Source organism: Camelus dromedarius, chromosome 21 (assembly GCF_036321535.1).
Source record: "Camelus dromedarius isolate mCamDro1 chromosome 21, mCamDro1.pat, whole genome shotgun sequence".
Taxonomy (NCBI): Eukaryota; Metazoa; Chordata; class Mammalia; order Artiodactyla; family Camelidae; genus Camelus; species Camelus dromedarius.
This window is the reverse complement of record NC_087456.1, coordinates 36,693,309-36,720,220: the sequence shown is the minus strand read 5'-3', so window position 1 is coordinate 36,720,220 and position 26,912 is coordinate 36,693,309. Positions and strand designations below refer to the sequence as shown.

Below are 26,912 nucleotides of genomic sequence, written 5' to 3'. Positions count from 1 at the left end.
CGTGGTCTCTGGGGAAGTAAACTCTCCACCACCCCCCAAATCATAAAGATATCTGATTTTTATGGCCAGAAATTAGCGTTTCATTTTTTTCAAGCACTATGTACCAGACATAATACTTGGTTCAATGTGATATACACAGTGTATATGTATATTAAAACATTAAACTGTACACCTTCAACTTTTATCATTCAAGTTGGGGGAAAATATGAGAAACAAAATGTTTTCAACAGATGAAAGAGAATGTGTGTTATATTCACGAGAAAGTCTTAAAATAATGAACGTTATAGTGAATGGATGGTATAACAAACATATTTTTCATTTCACATAATGTATTTTTGAAAAGTTAGGTTATTAAAAGTTATACTTTTCTAAACCAATGTTGTGAAAATGAATTGTGATGGAAGATGTTTTTAAAATTAATAAATTACTGCAAAATGAATTGCTATTTTTAAAAACCTGTATCTTTGTATGTCAGTGATCACTAAACGAGACACCCCCATGTAAGAAAAAGGCATCTGCTGTGATGTGCGTGCCGGGGTTCCCCAAAACTCCCATGCTGGAACCCCAAAGCCCCAGGTGATGGTATGAGGAGGAGGGGCTCTGGGAGGCGATCAGGTCATAAGGCGGGGCCCTCGGGAATCAAATTAGCACTCTTGCAAGAGAGGCCCCAGGAAGCACCCCCGACGTGAGGTCACACAGGAACTCGGCAGTCCACCCCCCAGAGGGGCCTTCTCTGACACCCGACACGCTGAATCCTTGACCTTGGACTCCTAGCCTTCGGGACTGGGAGGGATATATTCCAGTTGCTTATAAACCACAGAGTCTGCAGGACTTTGGCATAGAAGCCTGGAGAGACTAAGGCAGCCCTTTGGTTGGGCAGCCGAGACAGCTCCCCGCCAGACCCTCCCTGCTCTCGGATTCCCACCTGCCCCTCACCACAATCCCCTCCGCAGCCGCACTGGCTCACTGGGTGACACCAGCCTCGGGCTGACACTTGTGGAGAGAAACCCACCAGGACAGAACAGGACAGCGCGGAGTCCGTGCAGGACAAGCCCTGGGTCAGGAAGACCCGTGCCAGGTGCTGCTCTGTTGCCAACCAGCTCTGCACCCCACACTGTCCCTGCACCCTCCTACCTCTGCAGCAGGAGCGAACCAGTATCCATCCAGTTTCCTCACCTGTCATAAAAAGAGATGGTAAAACTGCTCTGTTTACTTTTTCTGGTTATTACAAAAAAAAAGTGTCAATGCTTTATAAGCCATTAACACTACAGAAATAGTAGGGTTGTGGTGGGGGGGTGTGTGTCAGGTTTCTGGGGAAGGCCATATGGCATACCCAGGCTCAGCAGGGACTCTGGGGCCAGCAGATACAAGTTAGACCCCCAGCACCATCTACCCCGTCTGGCCTTGGGCACGTCTGCTCACCTGAGTGTCAGTTTCCTCGTCTATAAAACAGCGACAGTACCGCCTGCATCACATACTGCGTGGGCAATTAACACCTGTGAAGTACACTCAACTCCCATCCCTGACTTCGCCCCCACAACTCTGCGCCCTGGGTCCTACCCCATTTTCACACCACAGACCCTCCAATCCCACAAGACCCTCCTCTCAGGGCCCCAGGAGCGTCCCGAGGACCGAGACCATCGACTTTATCACCACTGCCTGCCTAGAGTTCACGGCAGGAACTGAGTAAGTGTATGAAATAAATGAATTCCCATCCACCCTCTTGGTAAATACATAAGCGTAACATAACAAACTAAAAAACCGGATATTCTAACAAAATGCACATCAATCTTATTTCCTTCCTTTGTACACACACAGACCCCCTTTCACTTACATCCACCTCGATCTTTTCCAACAGCTACCAAGAAGAAAAGAAAAACTTAAGACAGAGATGCCTTTACCTTTCTGACCAAAAATAAGAGATTTAAGAGCATCGGTTCAAGATTTTTAACCTATAAAGCTGTCCCTTTTTTAATTTTGTTTTTAAACCACTATTAGGTAAAAATATCAGGGTTCAAAAGCACCAGAGGCAACAGAGGATGGGGGGCTAAAACCCAGACCCTGAGGCTCCCAGAAATACAGAGTGAAAGCAAAAGCTGGTTTTCCCAGCTTCTAACGGCCCACCAGCTGGTCAGTAACCGGAGTTGACAGGAGGGATGAAATCCTTGTGCCTGCCCTTATTCTAGGCTCTCTTCACTTCCCGACTCTGAGGAGTCAACAGATCATCTCAATTCTACCTCAGAGCCACCCCTCCTGCCCACTCCTCCCGCATCCCCTGCCTCCTTTAGCTCAGGTCCCCGCCCCCCCCGGCCTCTGCGGTGTCTAGTGACACCAGAGAGACAGTCTCACACAGTCTGATGGGAGAACCCCATGCGGGTGGCTCCCCACCGCTCCCGCAATGAAGTGGCACTGGTGTGACAGGTCACTGTGCCCCATCCAACCCTCCGGCCTCAGTTCTCATCGCCTCCCCCCCCACGTGCCTGGGCTAAAGCCACAACCGAGTGCACCGGCCCGCACACTCCCTCCGACACCCCCGCAGCCAGGTGCCCTGCTCACAGTGCCCTCCGCGCCTGCCAACCACCCGCAGCCTTCAGGACTGGGCTGGAGAGCAGACTGAGTCCTGGCCTCTGCACTCCTGAAACACATGGATGATAATTTGCTTATTTTCCTATAATCCCCAGTGCAAAGTGAGCCACTGAGGGACAGACACTCTTTTCAATCCCAGGCGATAATACAGAGCATACGGCAGGAGCTCCGTAGATAAACTGGGTAAGTTAACAGTGGCCTGAGTGACTTCAGTTTTATCCTAAGTATAAGGGCTCTGTGAGCCCACCCGGTAAAGCAAGCGCCAGCGCCATGCTGGCTCCGTGAGAAGGCGACCCGGAGGCCTAAGCAAGTTGTTACACACGCACCGACTCTCGCGTCACCCACACGGCTGCAAGCCATCAGAAGCTAAGCGGAACTTGTCACAGAGGTGTCGACGTTACCCTGATGCACTAGTGGCATCAAGTGAGGGGGGCGGTTCACGGGAAACAGAAAGACCCAGCTCTGTGCACAGAGGGTAAACCCCGCTCACCAGCTGCCACGAGGATCTAAAATACCTTCTCACACACATGCTCTGCTCGTGAGTTTGCAAGGCATTATTACACAACAGGGACCGGAAATCAGAATCTCCTCAACCACTGCTGTAACGTTACATGTATATAATCCTTCTCTAAAGTGCAGCTTTTAATCTTCTTAAAGGGGGAAAGATTTTTGTAAAAGCTTCTGCTCAGGGGGGTGACACCGAGTTCCAGTGACGGGCGTGCCACAGACACCAGAGCGACCCCGCCTACAGGACAGTGAGCTGGGAGGGAGGGGGGACGAGGAGAGGGACGGCACCGAGCTCCTGGGCTCGGCGGCTGGGTCACCCCTTCCGTGAACCCGGCAAAAATCATGGTGACCAGGTGGCTGCCCTGCAGGTCTCGAAAACAGAGAAACCCACATCCCCCAAAGGACGCACACAACTTGACTTCGTGCTCCGTCAGCAGCCCTCCGACTCAGAGGGAACAGCTCCTCCCCAGGATGTGACACTTCAAGGCGGGCACAGCACGGGCCAATCACCCTGAAAGGAGGCCTGAGCAAAGGGCCACACTGAATCTGACTCCGGGGGCACCCAGCCCCCTCCTCCCCTCCACCCGCTCCCAGCACCTGCCTCCTAGCACCTGCCACCCCCACCCAAGCAGAGGCGGGGTGGTGGCTAAGGATGCAGGAGGCGCAGGTGAGGCAGAGCTGGTCTGCACTCCGCTGCGCGGTCTGTGCGCTGCCGGCTCTCTGACGCGCCCTCGACGCCTCGGCCTCCTCGTTGGGAGGACAGGGACGGCACGCATCCCTCTGAGGGCTGTCATCGGAACCACACGACGCGAGACAGGTGGACACGGCGGGTGGGCGGACGACAGGGCAGGGTGCGCTGAGAACTGACAAGGGCTCCGATTTACACCACGCTGACGGCAGCGCCGTTCACACAGCGGTTCAGCGTTTTGCAATGTTTGCAATGTTTTGTTTAATGCAGGCAGAAAAAAAATCAACAAGTCACCACCACCACCACCACAAACCCCAGAAAAACAGCCCGAAAACTCATTCTATGGTCCCGCAACCCTCACAGCAGTTACAGACCCTCCACCCCAGCTCAGACTCCTGGGAGCTGCTGGCCCTGAGCTGCCCTTCAGCCTCTTCTCAAACTGACGTCTCAGTGCTGCCAACACCGTCCCCCACGCACAAAACGGCCAGGTCAGTCAGCTCCCCCAGCCCGCGTCCCACCCACTGAAACCCTGTCAGCCACCTGTAACGCCGTCCCCGGTCGTCCCCGGCGGAATCATCGCACCCACCAGTGTGTTCCTGCTGCTCAAACTGACACTCAGAGCACGTGTCCCAGCCAATTAGCTTTGTTCCTCAGTCTTCCTCACTAGATTCTAAGCTCAACATCATTCAAGCGGAGATGTTCGTGGTCAGCTGAACGCACAGGCTACAAGCGCGGCGGAACAAAGCAACACTTCTTTACGCACAGGGGTGTCCTTCCTGAGGGTAAGCAAACACTTCCATCAAGCACTGGCCTTCCACGATAACACAGCAGTGCAAGGGCCAGCGGCAGGGATGTACGCAGACCTCCAAGCTTACGGTTTCTGACTATTCAGAAACATCCATTATAACAACACTGACAGCGCGTTGAGAGAACATTTTATGCCTTACTTGCCAAATGACCTGTCAGTCCACTTGAATTTCCATTAAGCACACAGAATATTTTTGGTCCTCATTAAAAGAAAGCACTTCATAATAAAACTTTTGTTTGTATGGTGACTGTTTCAAAACAAGATCTAACTAAAAAAATAAACATATTTTATATGTCAAATATGAAACTCAACCTCGTTATTTCAAATCACACATACTATATACACATACATGCAAACTTACTTTAATAGAGTTTTATAAGTAACTCTTAAATCCTACACACGCAAACATGGCGGGAAGGCTGGTTCACAACCAGGAGTTTATTCGTAGCCAGCCTGCCACTCAGCAAGCGTCAGTCCAGATATTTCAGCGCCCAAACGCGCCGCACGCTGCAGCGCTGGGGCTCAGTCACACTCTAGCTCGCGCAGATTCGAGTTCTAGTTTTGCGACTGAGTAACAGTGCTACTTCAGGCAAGTCACTTAACCTCTCTCAATTCTAAGTATCACACAGATGAAATGACTCTGGATTACATCAAATTCCCCATACATTCTTGATCATGAAACTCACCCTGAACGCTTGTTTAAAAATACATGTCCCACCCCCTTCAAAAGGTTCTGCGTGAGCAGTCTGACTGCAGGGCCGGGATCCGTGCTCACATTCCCATGGGCACGCGCTCCCGGGTCCTGCTGGATGGCAAGTTTTCTACTACACGCTGGCTTCTGATTTCTAGGGCTCCTTCCGGCTACAAAATCCTATGAATTTAAGAGGTTATGACGCAGCTCAAACCCCCCAGCCCAACTGGATGAGCTGAGTGCAGTACACGTGCAGCTTTATTCTGCTCTGGGACGAAGTTCTAGAGCTGTCATTTTTAGCGTCTGGCTCCATTCGCTACAAGTCCCTCAATCTCCAAGTCCTCCTAGATGCCAGCATTTATGGACGCAAATAATTTGCCAGACAACATGACTTGGGCTAGAACATACTTTTGGTTGAGGACCCTCTCCTGTGGTTTTAATGCACATAACTCACCACACATTTAATGCTGACACACGCATTAATGTAACTCTCAGAACATGTGACTGACTCTGTAACTGTATATACAGGTTCCATCTGTCCTTTATCACCCGTTTGTAATAGTCATTAGGTAAATCACAACTACTGTCCCTTCCTGCAATATTACAGGTAACGATTACGTGCTGAATAAACTTTGTTATCATTATTAATTGGCTTCAAAACACAATGTCCAAAAGCACATATTCTCCAATGGGTGTTTTCATTAAAAAAAAAGCACCTCTCTCAATCCCTACTAGCCCCCAAATTAGTAAAATTTATTCAGTCAAACCTGCCTTGTACTTAGAATGATGTTTCTGTCACCACACATATGTCCCCCCAAAGCTGTGGGGAAACATACAGAAATCAGGTCTCAAACATACAAGGTAATTTAGAGGTGGGAGATGTGGAGAGGGAATCAACATATACAGCACAATGAAACACACTTTTTCATTATACTTCTCAAAAAGCAGGACAAAGAAGGAAACTAATTCTTACTACTCTAAAACCAAATAAAAGTTTCTTAAGAAACGAAGCTTTCCTAGTACTCTGAGAAATTTTCTCACATAGGTCTTCAAAAGCCAGTAACGTTACAGTATCACCAGGGGGTAGACGATGCCCAGGGGTGGGGCAGGCGCTCAGCACACACGAAGTCCTGGGTTCAATCCCCAGTAGCACCATTCAAATAAATAAACCCAATTATCCCCCACAAAAACCCAATATCATCAATCAGAATTCCACAGCGAATGGAAAACCTCAGTCAAGCTGTAAGACAGACTGAAAACCCATACTTAAAACGCAGGTCAGCGTGTGTGACAGGGCAAGGCTGACGCCGCCGCAGGCAGGCACGGGCCTCCTGACACCCCATGGACAGAAGCCGGGCCCCAGGAGACGGAGGCCGCGCACACTCACAGCGCGTCCTGACACCTCGCTCCCGGGCCAGACTGAAGCGCGCGTGCGCTGTTCGCACACATGCCGTGCACACCTCCCGTGCCTGAGACGGTAAACCAGTTTTTGCTCATTCCTCTTCAGCTTCACAATTGCGTGTACTCTTCCACGTGTAAAACCCCGGCAAAACCCCAGTCTCACACAGAGCGCGATTCAATCGGCGTGCGGCTCCGCTGCTCTTCTACCACCACTCCCGGGGACGCCTGGCGCTCTCTGAGCTCCAGCTACGGCAGCAGGGCGGGCGGAGGCAGCACACGGTGGCCCTGACGTTTGGACCCGTGCCCAGAGACGCCCATGAGAGAGGCCCCCGCACGCCAGCCCCAGGCAGCTCAGAGCCCCACGCGCTCCACAAGGACGAATCAATGCCTGTTAAACAAACTGCAACACCCAACGTGCAGAAAGAACTCTACCAAGAAGGCACTCACGTAAGTGAGCACTTACAAATCTCACCCCTAATGAGAATAAAATTAGGGAAGCACTTTCCATCTCTTCTAGTCTCTATGATGGAAAAAATGAGTTTTTAAATTGATTAAAAATTACTTTAACGTAGTCGGAAATTACATAACTTTCTCCCAGGTATTAGAAAGTCACCAAATATTCCAAAATAGCTTATTACAACCTTCCTTAATTTGAAAATGAGGTTCATAAGAATAAATTGTTTTTTAAACTCTAGGCAGAGATGACAGTCCAGCTGTAAAACGCACTTCCCTCTATTGCATAAAGCAATTCACACTCAAAAGTATACGCGTCAGACAAAGTAACCTTGGCGCGTAAAGACTCACCATCTGGATGGGCTTCTTGTGGAGATCTCGTTCTGTCACCAGCTTTTCTCGGTCGGTGACATACAGCCCCTTCTGCGCCAAGGCCTGGATCACGGCGTCGTGGCCCAGGAGCGGCTTCGCCGCGTCGCTCTTGAGGATGAGGCTCCCCGCGCGGCAGTACAGCTCGGCCGACAGCAGCAGGCGCACCACGGGGGGCTTGACGTGCTCCTGCTCATACTGGTCCGTGTAAAACGGCTCTCGGAGCTCCTCTGGCACATTTTCTGTAAAGATTAAGGGGGGACAGAAGCACAATTTATTTAACAATTATTATTTATGTCACAGAAGCTAAGATCCCTTCTACAAATAACAATAACTCTTTAACTGAAAAGGTGATTTATTCGACCTTGGCAGACAATCTAAAATGAAAAAGAGACAGAAATTTCCTTCACAGAAGATACCGCTCTGAGCACACCTAGCAACCAAGGGGAGAAGTCTTCTGAGTCCAGCACCTCTGGGGAAGCAGTCCCCCACACACGCAAATTCACAGAATGAGCCAAGATGACTAAACCAACGTCAGTGCCTCCCTCACAGGAAGCGCAGTGACGGCCACTCGGGGGACTGCCAGGCTTGACACTGAGGACACAAAATCATCTGCCAGAGCCGCACAGCTCATCAGCTGCAAAGCAGAACTGCCTGCTCACTGAGTCCGCTGCCCCCAGGCCTCTGGGTCCTCCCCTCCGTGCCCGGCCGGCTGGGGCTGCCGAGGGGCAGCCGTGGCTGTGGTTCAGGGTGTGCTATCCCCCAAGTCCCTCACACTAGACACTGTGACCTCCCATCCTCCCCGCAAAGCCCTCCTGGGCACCCAACCGACCCACCTGAGGGAGACAGGCAGCGCAGCTGACCCGCGGGACGAGGGTCCCAGTTCCTCCTCTGCTGGCCACCTCCCACCAGGGGCGTGAGTCCCTCTCCCTGTGGTGGCTACTTCCTCAGGAACTGCCTTTGCATCCGACGGGTTTCCTGCTTTCCCCGCCCAGACCTCTTCCACCCCCTCCCACTCCTCACCCAGGCTCTCAGCTTTCCATCAAAGCCAGGCGAGAACGAGCTTGGCCTTCCGGAAGGGAAGGCGGCGTCTCAGCTGGACGTGAACACAGACCCTGACACAAGCCAGGCCCCCACTTGCCTTCTCTGCAAAGTAGGGGCTCATGGCCAGCGACCCACCATCACTGATCTTGGGAGCCCCCTGAACAGGACGCTTTAATACAAGCTCAATAGTGCTGCTCAAAGCCAGCATTTCAAACTGTGTATTCACCGAGTATTAATAGACTCCTCAGCAATTTTCACCTTAATGTTTTCGAAAAATATTTTCATCAAACAATAGTATTGTAATTATTTCACGTTCCTTTTATATACCAGTGTGGCTCTGGGGAATTCAAGGAATTAGAAATAATCCCTTCTTCAAGGAGCCAATCATCTACAAAAAGATTAGACAGACAGGCAAAGTTCAGCAATTCAGAAGCCGGAGGCAGTACCGAGCAAGAAGTGATCAAGCACCAAACGAAAGGAACCAACAAGTGAGCGCGTCAGGCCCAGAGGCGGCGGCCGCAGGGGCAGACACGGCCGCACCTCAGAGAAACGGGGGGGGGGGGGGGTGACGGGGCGGAACGTACGGGATCAGAGCGGAGGGGCTTTCTAAACAGATGGGGAAGGGGAGAGAGAGGGGGTGCGAAGAGACCCCAAACTGAGCAATCTGGGTGGAGAGAAGGGCTCACGCAGGGGAGCAGAGAGGGCGAAGCTGGGACGGGAGGCTGAAAGTCATCTCTCTAACGCACGAGGCCTTTACACGGTAATAGCTGTATTACATGTGTACATATACAGCTTTATACATAATGGCAAGGAATTGCTGACAGTTCTAAAGGAAAAAAGTGACACACTGAGAGTGACGTTTGGGGACAATTAACTAGTATTCAATACTGATGGTGATAAAAATCAGAGTCAGAAGATTAAATGAAGTTGCACAGCAGCAGTGGTGTGAAGCCAACAGGAAGTGAGGGACAGAAGAGGCAGCTAAAGACGAGCCCAGAGGACCCAGGAATAAAGCACATGAGGGCAAAGCCTAGGTTACCTGGGAAATGGTGTATCATTAATAGAAAAAGGAAAATCAGAGGAAGCATCAATTTCAAAAGCAAGATCATGAAGCGAGCTTTAGACTCGTTGAGTCTGAAACAATAGCAAAAACATCCAAGTGGAAATATCCAAAAAGCAGCCAGGGATACAGGATCCGGAAAGAGGTCAAGAGTAGAGGTACCAATTTGGGATTTTGGAGACATCTAAAAATATCACCCTCGTTTAAAAATTGAAAACACTCTCCTTCCTTCACAGCTGTGTTAACCAGCAGTGAGCCAGCCTTAAGCTTCACAGCGGCCTTGGCGTGATGCGCAGGCTCCACTGTAAACTGCAGGATGCGGAGCTGTACGCACTCAAACTCCAGCATCACAGGAACTAAACAGAGGCTGTTAGTGGAACAAATTTAAAAGACAAATTACTTGATTTTAAGATAATTATTATAAAATGTATACACAATAGATTTTTATTTCCTGTAACAATAAAAAATGACTCATGTAGGTGATTTGGGACCTAAACGTTAGCTGTGCCAAGAAAAGGGACAGCTCATCAACAGGATTACAAACTCCTCTACACGGGTGCATCCACCTGATACTCATTTACTGCTTTCACATCCATTCTCACACGTGATCTTCATAACAAACGGTGAAACTGTCAAATCGGACAATATACAGGTAACTGCTAGGAACATACAGTACTGAGCAGGGACTTGTGTGTGTCCGGCACCGTCCTAGACGTGCATCTGTCATTCAGCGCTAACAATCCCCCTGTCCCTGTTTTGCAGGCAAGGAACTCGAGAAAGGTTATCTTGCCCAAGAGCACACAGGTGATGAGTGCAGAGTCTTAGCTCTAAACCATCTGCACAAGGATATTCAGAAATAACAACGGTTTGCCAAGATCACCAAGCTGGAAGGTGGAAGACAATAGGGGCTATTTTCATTTTATAATGACGAACTCACAAACCTAAGTTATGAAAGCGTAAGTTTTAGAAAGAACGTAAGGAAAAGGGAAGGGCTCCACAGCAAGTCAAAGAATGTTCCAAGAATATGGCAAAAACAGATTATTCCACCCCAAAAGAATGCAAAACTGCAAAGAGTATTGTAAAATAGGTCACTTTGAAAAACAGGCCTTCAAGAACTAAATATGCTTAAAAGAAGACTTCCAAAATGTCTCTCATTTTGCCAGTAGTATAAGATTATCTTTTTTTTTTTTTAATCTGGAGTTGTATCACATTTTAAAACAAATGAACTGGAACAGCATACTAGAAAATTAACAAGCAAAATTAAAGATAAGAGGCCTCACCTGCCCCCTCACCTGTTAAGAACAAGAAGGTCAGAAATTAAAACTGCAGGAACGGGCAGGGGAATCCACTCCCAGACCTGCGAAGGGTGAGAGCCAGGTCCGCCTTGCGCACCGGGACCTCAGCAAGAGCCTGCCTTAAGCGTGCTGTTATCAGTCCGGACTAGAGCTAGGCGCTGAGGTGAACCACCACCCGAACGCCCGGGCTGCAGGCCGAGGGAGGAGAAAGTGTCGCTCAAGGCAGTTTTCTATGACGCTGGGTCAGCCACCAGTTGCGTCCACACACCAGCCAACAACACACTTCTCTAAAATGGTGAATGGTCGGGAGGTACAAGGGGAAAGCACTTAGAAATACCACCACTCAATCTGGGAGCACTGCCTTATTTCCAAATGTAAAAATTATTTCTAAGACAATTACCAAGACAGAACTTCTGAGTTTCAAAAAATTCCAACTAAAAGTAGGCCCTGGAGCTTGAACTCTAAATTAACCAAAAGACATAAAAATGGTCAGTAACATTTCTAAAAATCTCATAGTACTTTTCTGAAACTTTAGTCATAGCCTTGTCCTGGAGGGACCCCCAGATTCTGCACCAGGAATCATAACTGCCTCCTTGCGCTGCTGTGAGCCTGCACCTTCCCCGGGCCACTCTACTTCCGCAGCAGCCCCCTCGCAAAGGCCAACCTTTTTCCAGTTAACCCGCATCACTAGTGTCAGGAAGGCAGAGTGGGGAACAGGGAGCTTTGGGGAAGTATGGACTTTGCATTTCAAAAGCCGAGGGGACGGTGAGCAGGACGGTGAGCGCAGCAGCTCCCTTCCGAGTGCAGGTGTCCCCGGGCTCCACGGCCAGCCGTGCCCGCTCTCGCCACGGCCTCCTCCACCTCCCCGCCCGCCGTGCCCAGGCTCCCCGCTGCTGCCAACAGCCCCTGGGCCCGGGCACCAGCTGCTCCTCTGCCTGCGTTCCCGGGCTCAGCCCTCCTGCTCAGAACTCATCTCCTCAGAACCACCTGTCCTGAGCACCCGGTCAGCCGCCTGTCATTTCTCTGCAGAACAGTTACTGCCACCCCCCCAACATTCAGATGTCCACCACCCCTACATAACCACAGGGAGAGCAGCCCCTTTCCAGCCGTCGGTCACCAGCACCTAGAGCAGTGCCTGGAGCACAGCGGGCAGGCAGGTGTTCACGCACAGTGTGGAGTGCTCAGCAGAGCCAGGCCTGCAAGACGACAGCGGGCGGTGAAGTCAGCTGAGGTGTTAGCGCCCCATCCCTGAGCTGAAGGCCCTCCTCCACTCCTCCTCCTGCCCTGTGGGGAGCAAGCGCCTCTTCTGAGCCCCAGATCCTTACAGCCCTTCCCCTGGACGTCACATAGAAACCTCGCCCCCCAAACCGGCGCCAGGCTTCGCAATGACAGGCAGCAATGAACACCCAAAGGGGAAGAGTAGCCTGAACTCTGGGAGCCGGGCTGAGGAGACGTGTCACTGGGGACACACGGGGTTCGACACGCACCTGTCAGAGATGCAGCTGCATGTGACGCCTGACAGGCCTGCTTCCTAGCTCAGCCTGCTGACCCCCAGCAGCAACAACCCCACACCTCCACCTCAGCTTCCAATACCCCTCCCACCCAAAGGAACCAGGGCTCTTCCAGAAATGCTGTTTTCCAGGCTGCAGCAGGAAAAGCACACGATCGGCAGAGACCACACGTGTCCCAGGAAGTAAGGAAACACTAACAACTGATGCGGCCATATCAGAGGTCACAGGGTCAGCGGAAGGAGATCCCATCGGCCAAATCTGAGACAACTTGAACATCAAAATAGTGATAAACGTAGAAGGGTATGAAAAAGATTATAGGTACATACATGCATGACTGGGCCACCGTGCTGTGCCCCAGAAACTGACACACTGTAACTGACTGTGCTTCAATAAAAATAAACAACTAAAGATAACAAAGGATTATAATCCACTGAATAAAACAAGAATGAGTCCATCTGATGTAAACAAGTAAGGGCTGTGTGCAGTGTGACTGCACACAAAAGCATGTAAGTGCGCGGAAGACAGAAAACTCTTCCTTGCAGCAGGATACCGACTAAAAGTGGGATTAAAGTCAACGGGGTAACAACTGACTCAAGCAAGAGCCACTCTGGACACTAAACTGGCAGGTAATCCTCTGATGAACAGGGCATTTCAAATGATCTCCCCACAAACTGCTTATCAATTTAAAGTGGAAATTTATAGTTTCCTAGTGGAGAAAAGTGGCTGGTACCACTTTAAGCAAGTGATCAAAGTCTACATCACCAACTGAACGCAGCCCGTGTGCTCCTGCCACGCCGACTGAAAACACAGCGCCCTTCTGTGGTGGTCCCGCCAGATGTGCACGGCTCGGGTCTCACCGTGAACACACACCACACAAACCCACACTGAGGGCCGCTCCAGAAAATAACGGGCCCACTGCTTTATAAGATCAAAGTACACTTCAATGAAGGAAAAACTCCACACTGCAGGCTCAGACACTCGGGCGCCGAGAACAGACATCGTACTCCTTCCCTCCCCCTTGACCCCCACCCCACGTCCCTGGCATCTCTGTGTCTGAGGATGTCAAGCTGTCGGACCCCGGGAGGAACAGAGGTAAGGCAGCCCTCCTCTGTCCGGGGATCTCTCCTCTGGGGCTGCCTGGCTGCCTGATGGACTGTCTCTGGTGCCTCCTGGACACCCCTGCCCAGGTTCCCTGTGGAATGCAGGGACCAGGCCAGGCAGGGGCAACAAGGCACCTTGGCTGCTGGAGGTGGGGGTGGGAGGTCCGCCAGAGGGGAGGAGGGAGGGAGAGCAGAAGGTCAGAGGACACGGAGGAAGAAAATCAAAGCCAAGGGGGGGGGGGCACTGGGGGTGGGAGGGTCCCCGTTCCTGGGCCCCCATCAACGCCCGACTGGGGGCGGGTGTCTCTGCGCCTCCTCCTCACACTGTTGAGGTGAATTCTTGCGGAGACACCGCCAGCAGCCACGCCAGGGTCTCCCCAGCAGCCCAGTCATGGAGACCAATGGCAGGACGAGGATGCGGCATGCCACAGAGACCCAGCGGCCCCTGCAGGGAGCTGCCTGCTTGAGCCAGGTGCACAGAACAACGCCCGTGGCAGGGGCTTGACACACAGCTCAGCACGCAGCTGGGGTGCTCAGGCTTCAAAGTGCCGATGTCACGACGGACAAAGGCAGGCTCGAGAACCACTCCAGGTTAGGGAGGTTCCAGGCCCAGGGCAGCTACATGCAACGTGCAGTCCTAGACTGGGTCTGGGAATGGGGAAAAAGTAGCCATAATGGACATTAAGACGATGGCAAATTGGAATGCAGGATGTGGATTAGATAACAGTATCATATTAACATGATTTTTATCACTTTACTGAGATCATCTGAGATTTATCATCCATCTTAGGAGACAGCCTGAAGTATTCGGGGTAGGGGGTACAATATCTTTAATTCACTCTCAAACAGCACAGAAAATACACACACACACACACACACACACACACACACAAAACGTATTTGCGTGGGAGGAAGGGCCGGGGAGAGAGTGATAAAACAAACGGGAGGAACGTGAACACGGCCAACTCTGGGTAAAGGGTGTTCAGAAGTTCCTTGTACTACTATTCCTATACTTTTGAAATTAAGCTGAAAAAAGTCATAAAATCTCAAAATGCTCCAAATCAGTCTTTTCCCCCAAACCTGATCAGCCTCCAGTGTTCCCACATCAAAGAAGCACACCACGGCCAGGACGCACAGCCAGGACCCAGGGAGTCAGCACGGACGCCCCCTCCCTCAGCCCCTGTCAAGGCCACCCCCTTCTCATGGTCTCAGCTCACATCTCCCTGCCCGGGCCCTCGGGACTGTCCTTCTGAACTACTGATTTGCCCCTAAATTTGTCTTTCCACATTCGTTCTTGTCCCCCCTCCAAACCATTCTCTACTACAGCCAGAATCTGCTTTTTTCCCATGAGCAAAGCTGACCACGTCACACACCACCGTCAACCCAAACCCTGGGGTTTTCAGTGACTTCAAGTTCTTTAAGGATTAAAAGCCTTCTGAGCTGCAAGGAAGAGATGACTCTGTCCCTGCCCCTCTGCGTGGACGGGTGTCCCTGCCAGCCCACGCCGCTCCTGGAACGAGGTCCTCCCGCTACGCGGCCTCTGCCCGTGCTGGTCACTCTGCTCGAAATGCTCTTCCTCCCCTGCAGACCGGGAGGGGCCCAGGACGGGGCCCGTGATCCATTCTCTTTGGTCCAACTTCCCCCCATAAAGGGAAAGAACACAGCATTTAACCTGCCTTCCTTGTACAATGTACTTTTACTTTCAAGACTATTCAATTCTATTATAAAAGACGCGTATGTTTGTAAAATATGTGTGAAATCTTTTAAGATAGCTGCAGTACAGGTAAGTACTAGTAAGCAAAGAGTCTGTTAGTCACAGAATCCACAGGACGTATCAAATAAACGTACGTGGTTAGCAGCATGTGTGTGTTAAACACAGGAGGGGATGGAAAAGCCAGAGACCCAATGTCCACGAGGTGCTAACTATTCCTGATGCACAAAATACACAAGGTGATAAATATTCATGACTCATTAAACATGCAAGAGACAAAACAAACAACAGGCGATGCACACTAAATACACGTGAGCACTAATGTTCATGAGCCCGTAACCGGGCACCCATCAGTGACACACATTCTGGCCTGGTGTCCTCTGCCCAAGGAACACAAAACCACTGCTATCCATCAGACTTCTTGGCCAGTTGCAGCTGTGGCCGGCACGCCTGCCCGAGTCTGTGATGGAGCAGGTGTGCGGCCTGTGTCACTGCGGGCCTCCCTGCCCGACTCCGCCTGGGTCCTGCGGCCACATCACCTGTGAGGAAGGCAAACGCAGCAGGAGAGAGCCGGACGCAGGAAGGAGCACCGCGCTGCAGGCCCAGGGCAGGGCACCTCCCTCCCCGCCTGCACTCCACCCCACGTGTGCTACCTCAGCCGTCTCTTCCCCTTGCTTCTCACTGCAGACTGACTGCACAAACCGCATGATGTAAGCGCTCTGACTTGGTCCGTGACCCTTGGGGTCGTTTGCCTGGTTGTGCACTTGGAGACCACAACTCAAGAGGGTAGTCTCTCACTCAGGGCAACCAGACACTTGCTAAAGGGACGTTTCTTCTTAAAAGAGGATTCCAGCTTAAATGAAGAAGTCACGAGAGGAAGAGAAAGAAAGAGACGTCAACCGCCTCCTGGTGGAAGTGCACCGCGCCTGAAGCCGCAAAAAGTCCAACCCGCATCTGTGTGATTCTCCAGATTTAGCTGTCAGTTTGTAAGAAACACAGGGGACAAAAAGAAACCTGTCAAGCAGGACCATGGAGCTCCAGACTGGGAAACTACCAAACACTTGGGCTTCTTTTTTGTAATTTATTTTATATTTATTATCACATTCTATGATGTTAGGTTTTTTTTTTCCTTTTTATATGTGTATTTTTTGTTAAAGAATAGTCAGTTTACAACGTTGTATAAACACTCTGGCTTCTGCAAGAAGTAAACTGCAAGGAAGACAAAATGAGATGGAGGGGGAGCCTACGTATTTAAAAAGCTTAAAGAGACGTATCAACCAATTGCAAGGGCTGGATGGCCCTTGTCTAGACGCTGACTGGAAGAGATGAACCGTAAAACCAAAACATGAAAACAAAAGACGGCCGGCAACACGGAGAGGTGTGATGAAGGCAGTGCTGGGATGATGGCAGAGCGATGGCCAAGCTTCAGAAGGGGGCCCCAACTTTCAGAGACACATACTAATTTATTCATAGATGAAATGACACTATGTCTGGGATTTGCTTCAGATGACCAGCGGAGGGGCTGGGAGGAGCACACAAGTCAAGGCTGGCCAGGAGTTGCTGGTTGTGGAGGCTGGGTGAAGAGCACATGGAAGTTTTCTGTCATTATATACACATATTTGAGATTTCCTACAATCAAATGGCTTTGTTTGTTTAACGAGAAAGAAAGAAACAAAAGATAGGGAACTTTCATGGAGATCAAGCAGAGCTCTGAATGGTGGCACACAGGCTGGAGGCAGGAGGAAGGGAGCGGGCAGTGGGCCGGCCCCCATCAGCCAGGCCCCCGTCACACCAGCCCCCATCACGCCGGCCCCACCTCAGAGCTCTTCCAGCCCCACGAGCTGGTGTAAGTCCTTCAACTGCCAGCCAACCTGAGTGGGGTTTCCGCGAGAACAAGTGAAGACCCGACATGCTCTCCCACCCACTTTGGACCAACTCTAGCCAGGGTCCCGCCTCCACTCTCCCGGAGACGTGTTCCCAGCCAAGTCGTCACCAAACCCAGCGGAGCTCTGGGGACGTCTCCCAGCGGCACGCTCTCTTCCCAGGCCTGGGGTCCCACCCCTCGCTTCTCCGTCCTGCTCTCTGGTCACCCACATCTGGCTCTCTGCTGCCTCTCCTGTGCTGGGGCCCCTTCTCTATCCATGTGCTCCCGCAAGGTGCAAGGTGACCGGCAGTTACTCCCTTTTCACTGTAATCACCACCCCACCTCTCATCCCTAGACCCTCTAAGCCCACACATCAGTGTCCAAGGGCCCAGTGCTCACACCACCTTCTCAGGTATCCCTCAGTCTCAGCGCTACTCCCTGCTCCACACACACACCCTGGCCCTCTTCCACTGATCTGTTCCTCAGTAAAAAGAAAAATCAATCCCAACACTGCCCACAACACCACCTCCGTGTCCAACCAGTCACCAAGTCCTATCTTTACATCTGTCCACCTCTTCCCATATCCTCACCATCCAGAGCCACCCTGCCATCACCCTCGCCTGGACCACAACCACCTCCCAGCGTCTCCCCCTGACAACTCGTGGTCTCCCTCCAGCACATTTTCTCCTCTGTTTCCAAGAGATCTTCTTGTCTGTTGTGGTCCAGTACACACAACATAAAAGTCACCATTTCTACCATCTGTAAGTGCACTCTTTTGAAAAGCAGACTCCGATGACATCACCAAGTTTAAAACAGGAACTGAGCGGCTCAGGGTCCAGGAGGAAGGCGGCTTTCCGCTAGATCCATCCTTTATACCGTTTGACTTCTGAATCTGTGCCTGGCTCACCTATTCAAAAAATATTACGTGTCAAAAGTAAAATTTTAAGAATTTATAATCAAGACCTCTAAAATCTGAGTAGCTAAAAAAGAAAAAAGTATTTCTGCTGTTTCAAAATCTGTTACAATACAAAATTGTACAAAATGCATAAATTTACAAGTCAGCAATTCTTGTTATTTGAATGCCACACACACAAAAAAAAGGAAAACAAGAACACAGTTGAAAGAGAATCCTGAAAGTAACAGTAAAATGCCAGCAGAAAAGAATGAGACCATCCACTTTGAAACTTTCCTTTGCTGAGGACAAATCTCTTTTGAAATATTTCAAACATTTTTTAATTTCAAAAGCCGAGAGTACTTAAAATTTGCTTGTAATTCCCATTTGATAGAAAATGGTTCGAAGGAGAGGGCTGGCAATGGGGGGAACCCGGTAGTTTCAAAATAACCTTTAAATATACACACACATTTCCAGGAACCTCTGTTTGTGGAATATGGAGTGGGGAGATGAACACTTTCTCAATGAACTGAAATTCCATTTCTTTATCTCAAAAAGCCATTTTCAGGTGCTTCATAAAGACCCAAGGCATCACACTGAGGATGCAGCTGTGAGAGTTAGAGTTTGTTTCCCTTCTAGTGGTGGAATCCCAGCCTCTTGTTTTGTTTTTCCTAGTGGTGAAAAAAATATTTTTAATGAAGAGAAGTCTTGGAAATTACTAGACAAATAAAATCTCATTTCACAATGGGAACAGAACATCCAAAGGCAGCCTAAGTGTGAGATGTACCAACTCACATTTCAACGCATGTGTTTTTCTTCTGAAAAATGCAGAGCAAATGCTTATTATCGTGACTATTCAGCAAGCAGGGAAACCGAGGAAAAAGCCCCCAAAGAGGGGAGCAGGCGATGGAAGAAGAACTGGAAAGAACGAGGGCATCAGCCTTTACCCTAGAATGTTACGCTGACGAAAGGTCCGTGTTTAAAAAGAAAAGGAGAAACTACGCAAGGCAGGGGATGGAAAGTGCTCAGTGCGACCAGAGAAAGCAATCATCACCTCGGCAGAAGTGCCACGCTCATCACTACTCAGAAACATGTAACGTTAATTTACGGATCATTATTTGTACTTCACCAATAGAAAAGGTCCATAAGCTGGTATATGTAAAAGACCAGCTCCACTGCAGGGGACACGCGTGGCTGCACACCGGCGCAGGAGCGGGGGTGGGGACGGCTACTACCCACCTACTGGGTAGGGGCCAGGGATGCTGCTAAAATCTTACAACGCATAGGACGGCCCCCCAGAAAACAGACTGACCAGCCAACAGTCCTGCGGCTGGGAAACCTCACTTCAGAGCTACAGAAGACGAAATAAAATCATATCTACTTAAAAGGTTGTTCTCGGAATTAAAATAATGTACTTAAAATGTTCAAAATTGTACTCAACACAAAGTATCATTCAATAAATCACAGTAGTTTTTTAAAATCCAACGTGCTTAGGATAATTTATTTATCTACTAAATAAATACCAAATTCCTTAACCTAGTCCTTGGAACTGTCCCAGCTCACCTGTCAAGCTGGGATCTCCCACCGCTTCATCACAAAAACCTCCTCCAATCCAAGGGTCTCTGTTGTTTCACTCACAAGACCTGGGTTTCAAGCTCCATGTCTGCACACAAACCACGTCCTCCACCCACCACGCCGCCTCCCTTCCGGTCGCTCTAACCGCCACCTCCACCCCAGGCTTCCCTCCCAGACCGCAGCTGCGCGTGCCCCCGCTCCGACCTCCCCCGCCCGCAGGTCGCGGCCGGTCACACCACTCCGTGCGTCCCGAGCTCTGCCGCAGGTGCCACCTGCCACGCCGGACCAGGGCGCCGCGCTTAGGGGGAAGGCACGGTTTAGACACCTGCGGCACCCGACACTGCTAACAAGACCGCCCCCGAAACCCTCTCTTCCAGGGCCGCGGTATTACCGCACATTCTTAATTCTCTTCCTGGCTCTCTGGTCGCTCTAATTCTGCCGCCTTTTCCCCAAACTACCCCCCAAAACTATCCTAGGTGTTCACTACCCTAGATGCTGTCTCCAAACTGTTCTCTCCCTCTATGAGCTCAGGTACTTCCAACTGTAATTACACTTTATACCCAGAAGCTTCCCAGCTTGTTACGCTGTGTTGTAGCCTGAGCAGGTCAGCCACACTCCATACCTCCAACTTCACTGGTTTTCTCGGCTCAGCACGTCGAGTTCAGGGTTCCCCACGCAAAGCTGACTTCCCACGCCAACCCTGCCTTCTCTGCCAATCGCAGGCACCGTGGCTCATTCTCCCAGCCACCAAATGACGAACGCTCGATAACCGCATTCTCCTCAACACCTCAGGCGACCTCAGCCTCCGACAGATTCAAACTACTCCCCTGCACTCCAAGTGCCGTCACGTAGAAACACTCGGGATTGTATCCTTGCAACATTCTGCTATCTCTTGCCTCTTTTCCATTCACTGGACATCCGCCCACACAGCAGGGTGGTTACGAGCGCAGGCTGGAGTCAGAGTCCCGGGTCAGAACCCGCGTGCTGGGCGGCTCCGGACGCGCTCCCAGCCTCTACGCCTCGCTTTCCGCACCAGGAGCGCTGGAGTCGCAGGTCCCACCTCTCAGGGCCGTCACGGAGATTCGAGTGAGCCGACACGGGGGCAGTGCCCGACACAGTGAGTCCCCCCGGAACGTGGGCAGCCTCGGCGTCACAGCCACCCCGCCTCCGCCGGGACCCCTGCAGTCACCGCCCCAACCAGCCCTCCGCTCCTAGTCTCTCTCAGCCCCAGTGTCTCCACTGACATCACAACCTTCACAACGCAAGTCAGGTCTTGTGCAGGATTTTGACAACAAAATGTGTTGAGATAGACAAAGAAATGTAATAAGGTCTGTTTACAATAGCAAATGATTTTATATTACCAAACTACATGGTACAAAAGGGAGAATGACGGTTGTTAAAGTTGAAATGATAAACTGACACTAGGAAGCAGGTTAAGTAGGGAAGAGTGTCATGAGAAGTCCTGTGCCCACCCTTTCCCCAAAGGAGTTCAGGGAGCAGAACACGTAACACGAGCTCAGTAACGTCACTGCGTAAATGGGTTAAGCTGTTCAAATACAGTAGAGGCAGCACCGTTCAACTTTCTCCTCGTCTGCAATTTGCTTAAAATAATCAGAGAGGATCTCATCTATTTACTGATTAAAATTCACCTACAAACTTTTCCTTCATTTGATCAAAACCGTATCTGCAATCTTCCGCAAAATAAACTGTTAAGATTCGGGCTTCTGGAATATTTTTAATGTAAGAAAAGATGATTCAAAGCTCTGACACAGACTTCAGATTAAGCAAGCACCCCATCTGCTCTCTAGGTGCCGCAACGCTGGTACATATTTTTTATGGCTCAGTAACTTCATTCCATGCCCATCACTGACTTCTAGCTACCATTTTTAATGAATTTTCCAACATACGGTTCTATAACTGACTTCTTTTTATGTGAAAAATTAGAGTCTCTAGTGGAGAAAAGACTAAGTCAGTGTGAACAGAATGAAGAGTCTATATGTCATCTTTAAAGAAGTGTTTTTTTTAGTAAATTATTACTTTAAATTTGGGCTAATGTTTTGAACTATTAACTGAAAACCACTTGGCAATAACTTTGAAATATGCTTTCTACTAGCATTTGCCACATAACAGTGTCTTCAGCAAATGGAGAAAATTTACATCAAAAGAAATGAAACCTTACTTTTTTTCTACTCACTTCATATAAATTTATACTTTGAAAGACTACTGATGAAAGAATAAATGAAATGTACAAACATAACATTTTTAAATAATATATTCATTTCTCATTACTGAGTCACTCTTCGGGTCTTCTAAATTTGTTTTTCACCCCATTTTGAATATGATTTTTAATCCACTCAACTGTTGCCAACTAAACGTAACCAAGTTATCAGCAATATTCAGCTAAACCATCCTAGAGTGTGTTAAGACCTGCCCATTCTTAAAAGACAAAAAATAAATAAGACTTAACACATATTGGATGCACATTTTTCACACCTGCAGATACAAAGATCACTCCGCAGAGTGGTGGGAAGGGCAGAGACTTCGGAGTCAGACCTGAGCTGGCCTGCAGGACCCACCACCTGCCAGATGTTTAATCTTGGTAAAATTAATCCGAGCTAGTTCCCTCATCCGCAAATGAGCACGGTATCTTTCTAGAGGGTTGCTGTGGGAATAAGTGAAGCGCTGTGTCTGAAGTATCGGGCACACCCCAGGCGCGCCATACCCTCTGGAGAGGGACAATCAGATCAGAGCTCATCTCCGCCCTAACTAAAAGTGTGGTAGCGGGAAAGCTGTCCAACCTCTCTCTGCACTGGTGACCTCATTTTCTTCCAACGAGGACCACATCGCCTAGATCACAGAGCTGCTGGGAGCCCAAAGGCACGACTTAACGCACAGCGCCCGGCACTGCGCTCCAGGTAGACGCTAGTCCTTTCTTTTCCTCTCCAAGTGTGTTTTGCGCGTGTTCCTCAGGTGGTCCGCCATCTAGGAAACTTGCCTGACAGGGATCCAGCGAGCAGGCCATTTTCCGGTTAGTAATCATTGTGAATCCAGGGCAACATTCTGACATCTGTACTGTAAGTTTCCTCTCAGGTTCAGAAGGAAAGAAAATATTTTTGCTATTCTCTCCGCCTTTCATTTTGCACACTGTTTTCCCACACAGGTCACTGTGTAAACTTCCCTCTTTCCATCTTTTCTAATACCCAGATAGCTCTCATTTCTCCTCTAAATGGATATTAGCTTCAGTATGCTGCTTCAGTTAAAACCAAAATACACATATTATTTTCACTGCTGATATCAGTCATGCCAGAAAATAAAAATACACTAACACTAGGTGCTTCCTCCTATGTGTTACTCTACATTTAGTTCCCCCAAAAAATCTGTAAAACTGAAATTATTTCAAAATAAATTTTAATTATATTTACTCCTGATGCCAGTGCTGAAACCTTTAACATCCTTCTCCTTCAGTATCAAAGCATGAGAATTCAAATAAAACCAAAGCTGTCATAAACACAGAATCATGGTAACATGAACTTTCCCTCAAAACTAACTCATATAATCTTCTAAACACTGAGATGCACTGTTAACTAAACATGCAGTCCTGATACTCATCTGTGTATGTACTCTGCTGTCTGTGTTTAAACAGTAAGAATGGATTAAGCCATTTACCCACATATTTTCACAGGCCTACACCCCCCCCCCAAAACCTGTATTAATATCCGGAGAAAAGTCTGTAAATACTAAGGAACTCTTCAATAAATATCTTACATATCCAAAATTCATTACGTAGGGCACAGAAATCTTACAAAATGACCCAAGTTATGAGATGCAATTACCTTCGCGGAGCACATTCACATGGAAAGCTCTCTCACGTTCCCAGGGCTCCCCGACAAGGGCTCCTCAAGCAACCGCTCAGGAATTACAACGGGAGGCCCTTTTCCTGTTATTTTCCAAAGACTGGGTAATGGAGGGAGCGTTTGCTGCTGCAATAGACAGTTTGTGTCAACAACACATCCCCTCAAAAAACTCTTCCATTAGAAAGAAAAGAAGAGAAATCCCACAGTAGGGAGTTTTCGTGTCTCTTAATTTACGAAGCCAAAACGTTTGGAAAAGGGAATACGTCTGAAAACATGAAATGAAAGCAGCACCTGACAGTCAGCAAGCTAAATATCGGTTTTAAATAACTGGTTTAATAGAGCCTGAAATGTGTCCGGGAGGACACAGGCTGAAAGAATGACAACAAAAATTAATACTGCATTCGGCCGAGGCCGCCGTACAGTCTACGGGCCTGAATCGCAGCCATGGCCACAAATGTCAAAATCAGTGTAGCGCCGTGTGCCTTCTCCCGACACGGCGAAACCGACTCCGATTTCTCAGTGGTGTAGTCACAATTACGAGAGGGAGGAAATGTACGCAGCACAGAGAGGAAAATGCCGCAAATTAAGACACCCGATGTGAAAATATGACAAAATTACTCACCGGGAAAACAAGCAGCACCCACTTTCGCTATCCAAGGAGAGAATCGCGGCCACATCCCACCTGCCCAAACCGAGGGCTCCGGGTGTCACACCAGCCCTGCGCTGCCCCCTCCCCGCTTCTGCGCCCTGCCTCCCACCACGTCCCTGCGCCGAGCGAGGCGACGCGCGTGGACACCCGAGCATCGCCCACGAGACCGGGATGCGCGCGTCCTGCGGGGCACCTCGTACCTGTCCCGAAGGCCTTGGCCACCAGCCAGGCCAGGTTGCAGGCGACCTTGGCCCTGGAGAAGTCGTAGTGGTCGAAGGGCTTGATGGCCGGCACAATGAACGTCCTCCTCGCGTCCCTGGGGTCTGCAGCATCCCCCATCTTCCACGCGCTCGGGGCGCCCGGGCCGCCCTTCACATGGTGCGGCCGGCCGCGGGGTGGGGTGCGGGCCGGCCCGGCGCTCAGAGCATCCGCCCGCGCTCGGCGCCCGGAACGTGGCGGCGCCGCAAGCCTCCCGCGAGCGCGCGTGCGAGCGGCGCCTCCCCTTTGTCTCGGCGCGGCGGCCGGCCGGGCGCGGCGGGGGCGTCCTCAGCGGTCACGTCGCGGGGGCCGTCCCGCCATCGCGCCGCCCGCGGCGCCGCCCTCCGCTCGGCCGCGCTCCCGGCCCTGCCCTGGGGGAGCCCGGCGGCCGGAGCGCGGGTCCCGCCCGGCGACTCAGAGCTTCCCCGCCCGGCGCAGCCCGGGCCGCCGCGGGACGGGGCCGCCGACCACGTCAAAGTCCCTGCGGCGCGGGCGCCCCTCCTCGCGCCCGCTCCCCGCCGCCGCCGCCGCCGCCCCGCGCCTTCCTCCCGCTGACGCGTCGGCCCGGCGCGCGCGCCCCGCCCGACCAGCCCTGCCCCGGCGCTTCCCCTGTGGCCGCCCGCGCGGTCGCCGCCTCAGCCTCCGCCGCTGCGGTTTTCCGGCTGCGGCACTGGACGGAGCGGCGGCGCGGGACTGCGCATGCGCCCTCCGCGGCCCGCCCCGCCCGCCGCCCGCCCGCGGGGGTCCCGGCGCGCGCGTCGAGCATGCGCAGTGGCGGCGGCCGCCCTGCTCGTCACCCCCGGCGCCCGCTGGAGTGCACATCCTGGAGTCCCGGCCCGGGCGTGTGGCCGCGGCTGACCCCGCTGACGGAGGAGGGGACGGGCGGGAGATGGGCCTCGCGGTGGCCCTCGCGCTTCGGCGCACAGGGGTTAGGCCAAGAGGACCGACGTTTATTAACGTGCTTGTTAGGTGGCACGCTTTGCTGCCCACCTGACGTGCGTAAATAATTCCAGCTAGTCCTCGAAGTGACCCTCAGGGGTGGGTGTCGTCGCTGGTCGACCACGAAGTTGTGGGGGTGCAGGGAGGGGTTAAATCGCACATGGGACCGGACCGGGACCCACACCCGTGCGAATTTCATGACCTCGAGATGCGCTTCTCGGCTGGGTGCGTCCACCTCGGGGTCCTCTCTCGTGGCAGAGCGCGGGCTGAGCAGGCTCGAGGTCCCGGGCTCCAGCCTCAGTACTTGCCTTAAGTGAACCCAACTACCTCCCCTCTAAAAATTAGGGGGTGGTGATGTCTTCTCTAGGTGAGGGGACACAACTATTCGTGCCCCTAGTAAAGCATGAGCTCCTTCCCGAAGCAAGCCGCGCGTCCCGGCATCGACACACCCTCGCAGGACCCCCCCCCACCCCCCACCCCCGCTCGCTCAGAGCCGCTCCGCCTGCTCCCAAAGGGGCCCCTTCCCCAGATGTCGCGTGCTCGCTCGCTGTGCTCTTCTGCGCCCTCGGCTCGCTCCTGCCCAGCCCGCAAGCCTCCCGCCGTGATCGCTTCCTCTCGGAAGCCTTCCCTGGCGGCTCTTGACACGCTCCCAGCCACGGCTGTCCTGTCGGGAAGGTGCCTGCCCTGCGGTTCCCGGAGCACCGCGTCCTAGTCCCGTCGCAGCACCTGCCGTCTCCGCCAGCGTCCGGGCCGCGTCCGTCTTCCCGCTGACGGCGGGGTCTGTGCCCAGCACCCGCGCAGTGCGCAGCTACGGCGCGGGGACGGACACTGCGCTAGTTCACTCTTGCTGGCTTATTTAACTCTAATTCCTCGCAGTGCCTCCGTTCAGTACATCCCTGGTTTTAGTTACTGTCCAGTCCTGCGTTGCCCTCATTTCACAGATGAAAAAAACTAAAGCTCAGAAAAATGTGAAAACTACCCCGTATCACGCAAGTAGTAAATCAGTTGACTCAGAATTTGAACCCGGGACTGCGTTACTCCAAAGCCCATGTTTCCACTACGAGGGCCTCTCTGGCTCTGCCTGCCCTTGGGACAGAAGCAGGGCATGGGAGCATGCGGCTGGGTGGCTCTGGGCCCCACTATCTAGACGGGCAGCTCCACGGGCAGGCAGGCCCCTTGGATCCTGTTCAAGCCCTACAAATACCCTCCTCCCCACCCCGAGCCCGGTGGGCTGAGAGAGAGGCCTAGCTAACAGCCTGGGCCAGGAAGAGAATGTGACTGAGAAGAACACACCACAGGGAGGGTGATGCCACTTTTCAATAGTTTAATGAATATTAATAAAATATTTCTCATGGCCAAGGCTAGATCATTTAGGGGGTAACAAAAATTAGCATATGGGTAATAGTTTACAAAGCACATCCATCTGATCGCCTACCTTAATTCTCACATCCAGCCTGTGAAATAGGCATTGTTACCATCTTCCATTCCTAAGTACAGGACCGAGGGTCACAGGCATTAAGTTGCATGGCCAAGATTTCATGGTTGATTCATACCGGAGTCTGGCTTCAGAAACAAGCACAAGTCTTCCGGCTCCACTCCCCGGACACCTTGTCCTGGGTCTGTTCCCTCCCCGGATTGTGGGGCTGACTTGCACATA

General features: G+C 51.3%; 1 protein-coding gene across 2 annotated transcripts in view; it reads right to left on the bottom strand.

The window, feature by feature from the left end:
- CAMSAP2 (calmodulin regulated spectrin associated protein family member 2) overlaps window positions 1–24,541 on the bottom strand; it is a 76,856-nt gene extending 52,315 nt beyond the window's left edge. The window contains exons 1-2 of one of the 2 annotated variants that reach the window (XM_010982204.3): window positions 24,259–24,541; window positions 7,486–7,745 (exon numbers count right to left, since the gene is read on the bottom strand). In XM_010982204.3, coding sequence (XP_010980506.1) covers window positions 7,486–7,745; window positions 24,259–24,397 — 399 coding nt within the window. In that variant the 5' untranslated portion in view covers window positions 24,398–24,541. The remainder of the gene's footprint in view (window positions 1–7,485; window positions 7,746–24,258) is intronic. The other variant, XM_064477302.1, reaches the window with a different exon arrangement.
- Between the last annotated feature and the right edge of the window lie 2,371 nt (window positions 24,542–26,912).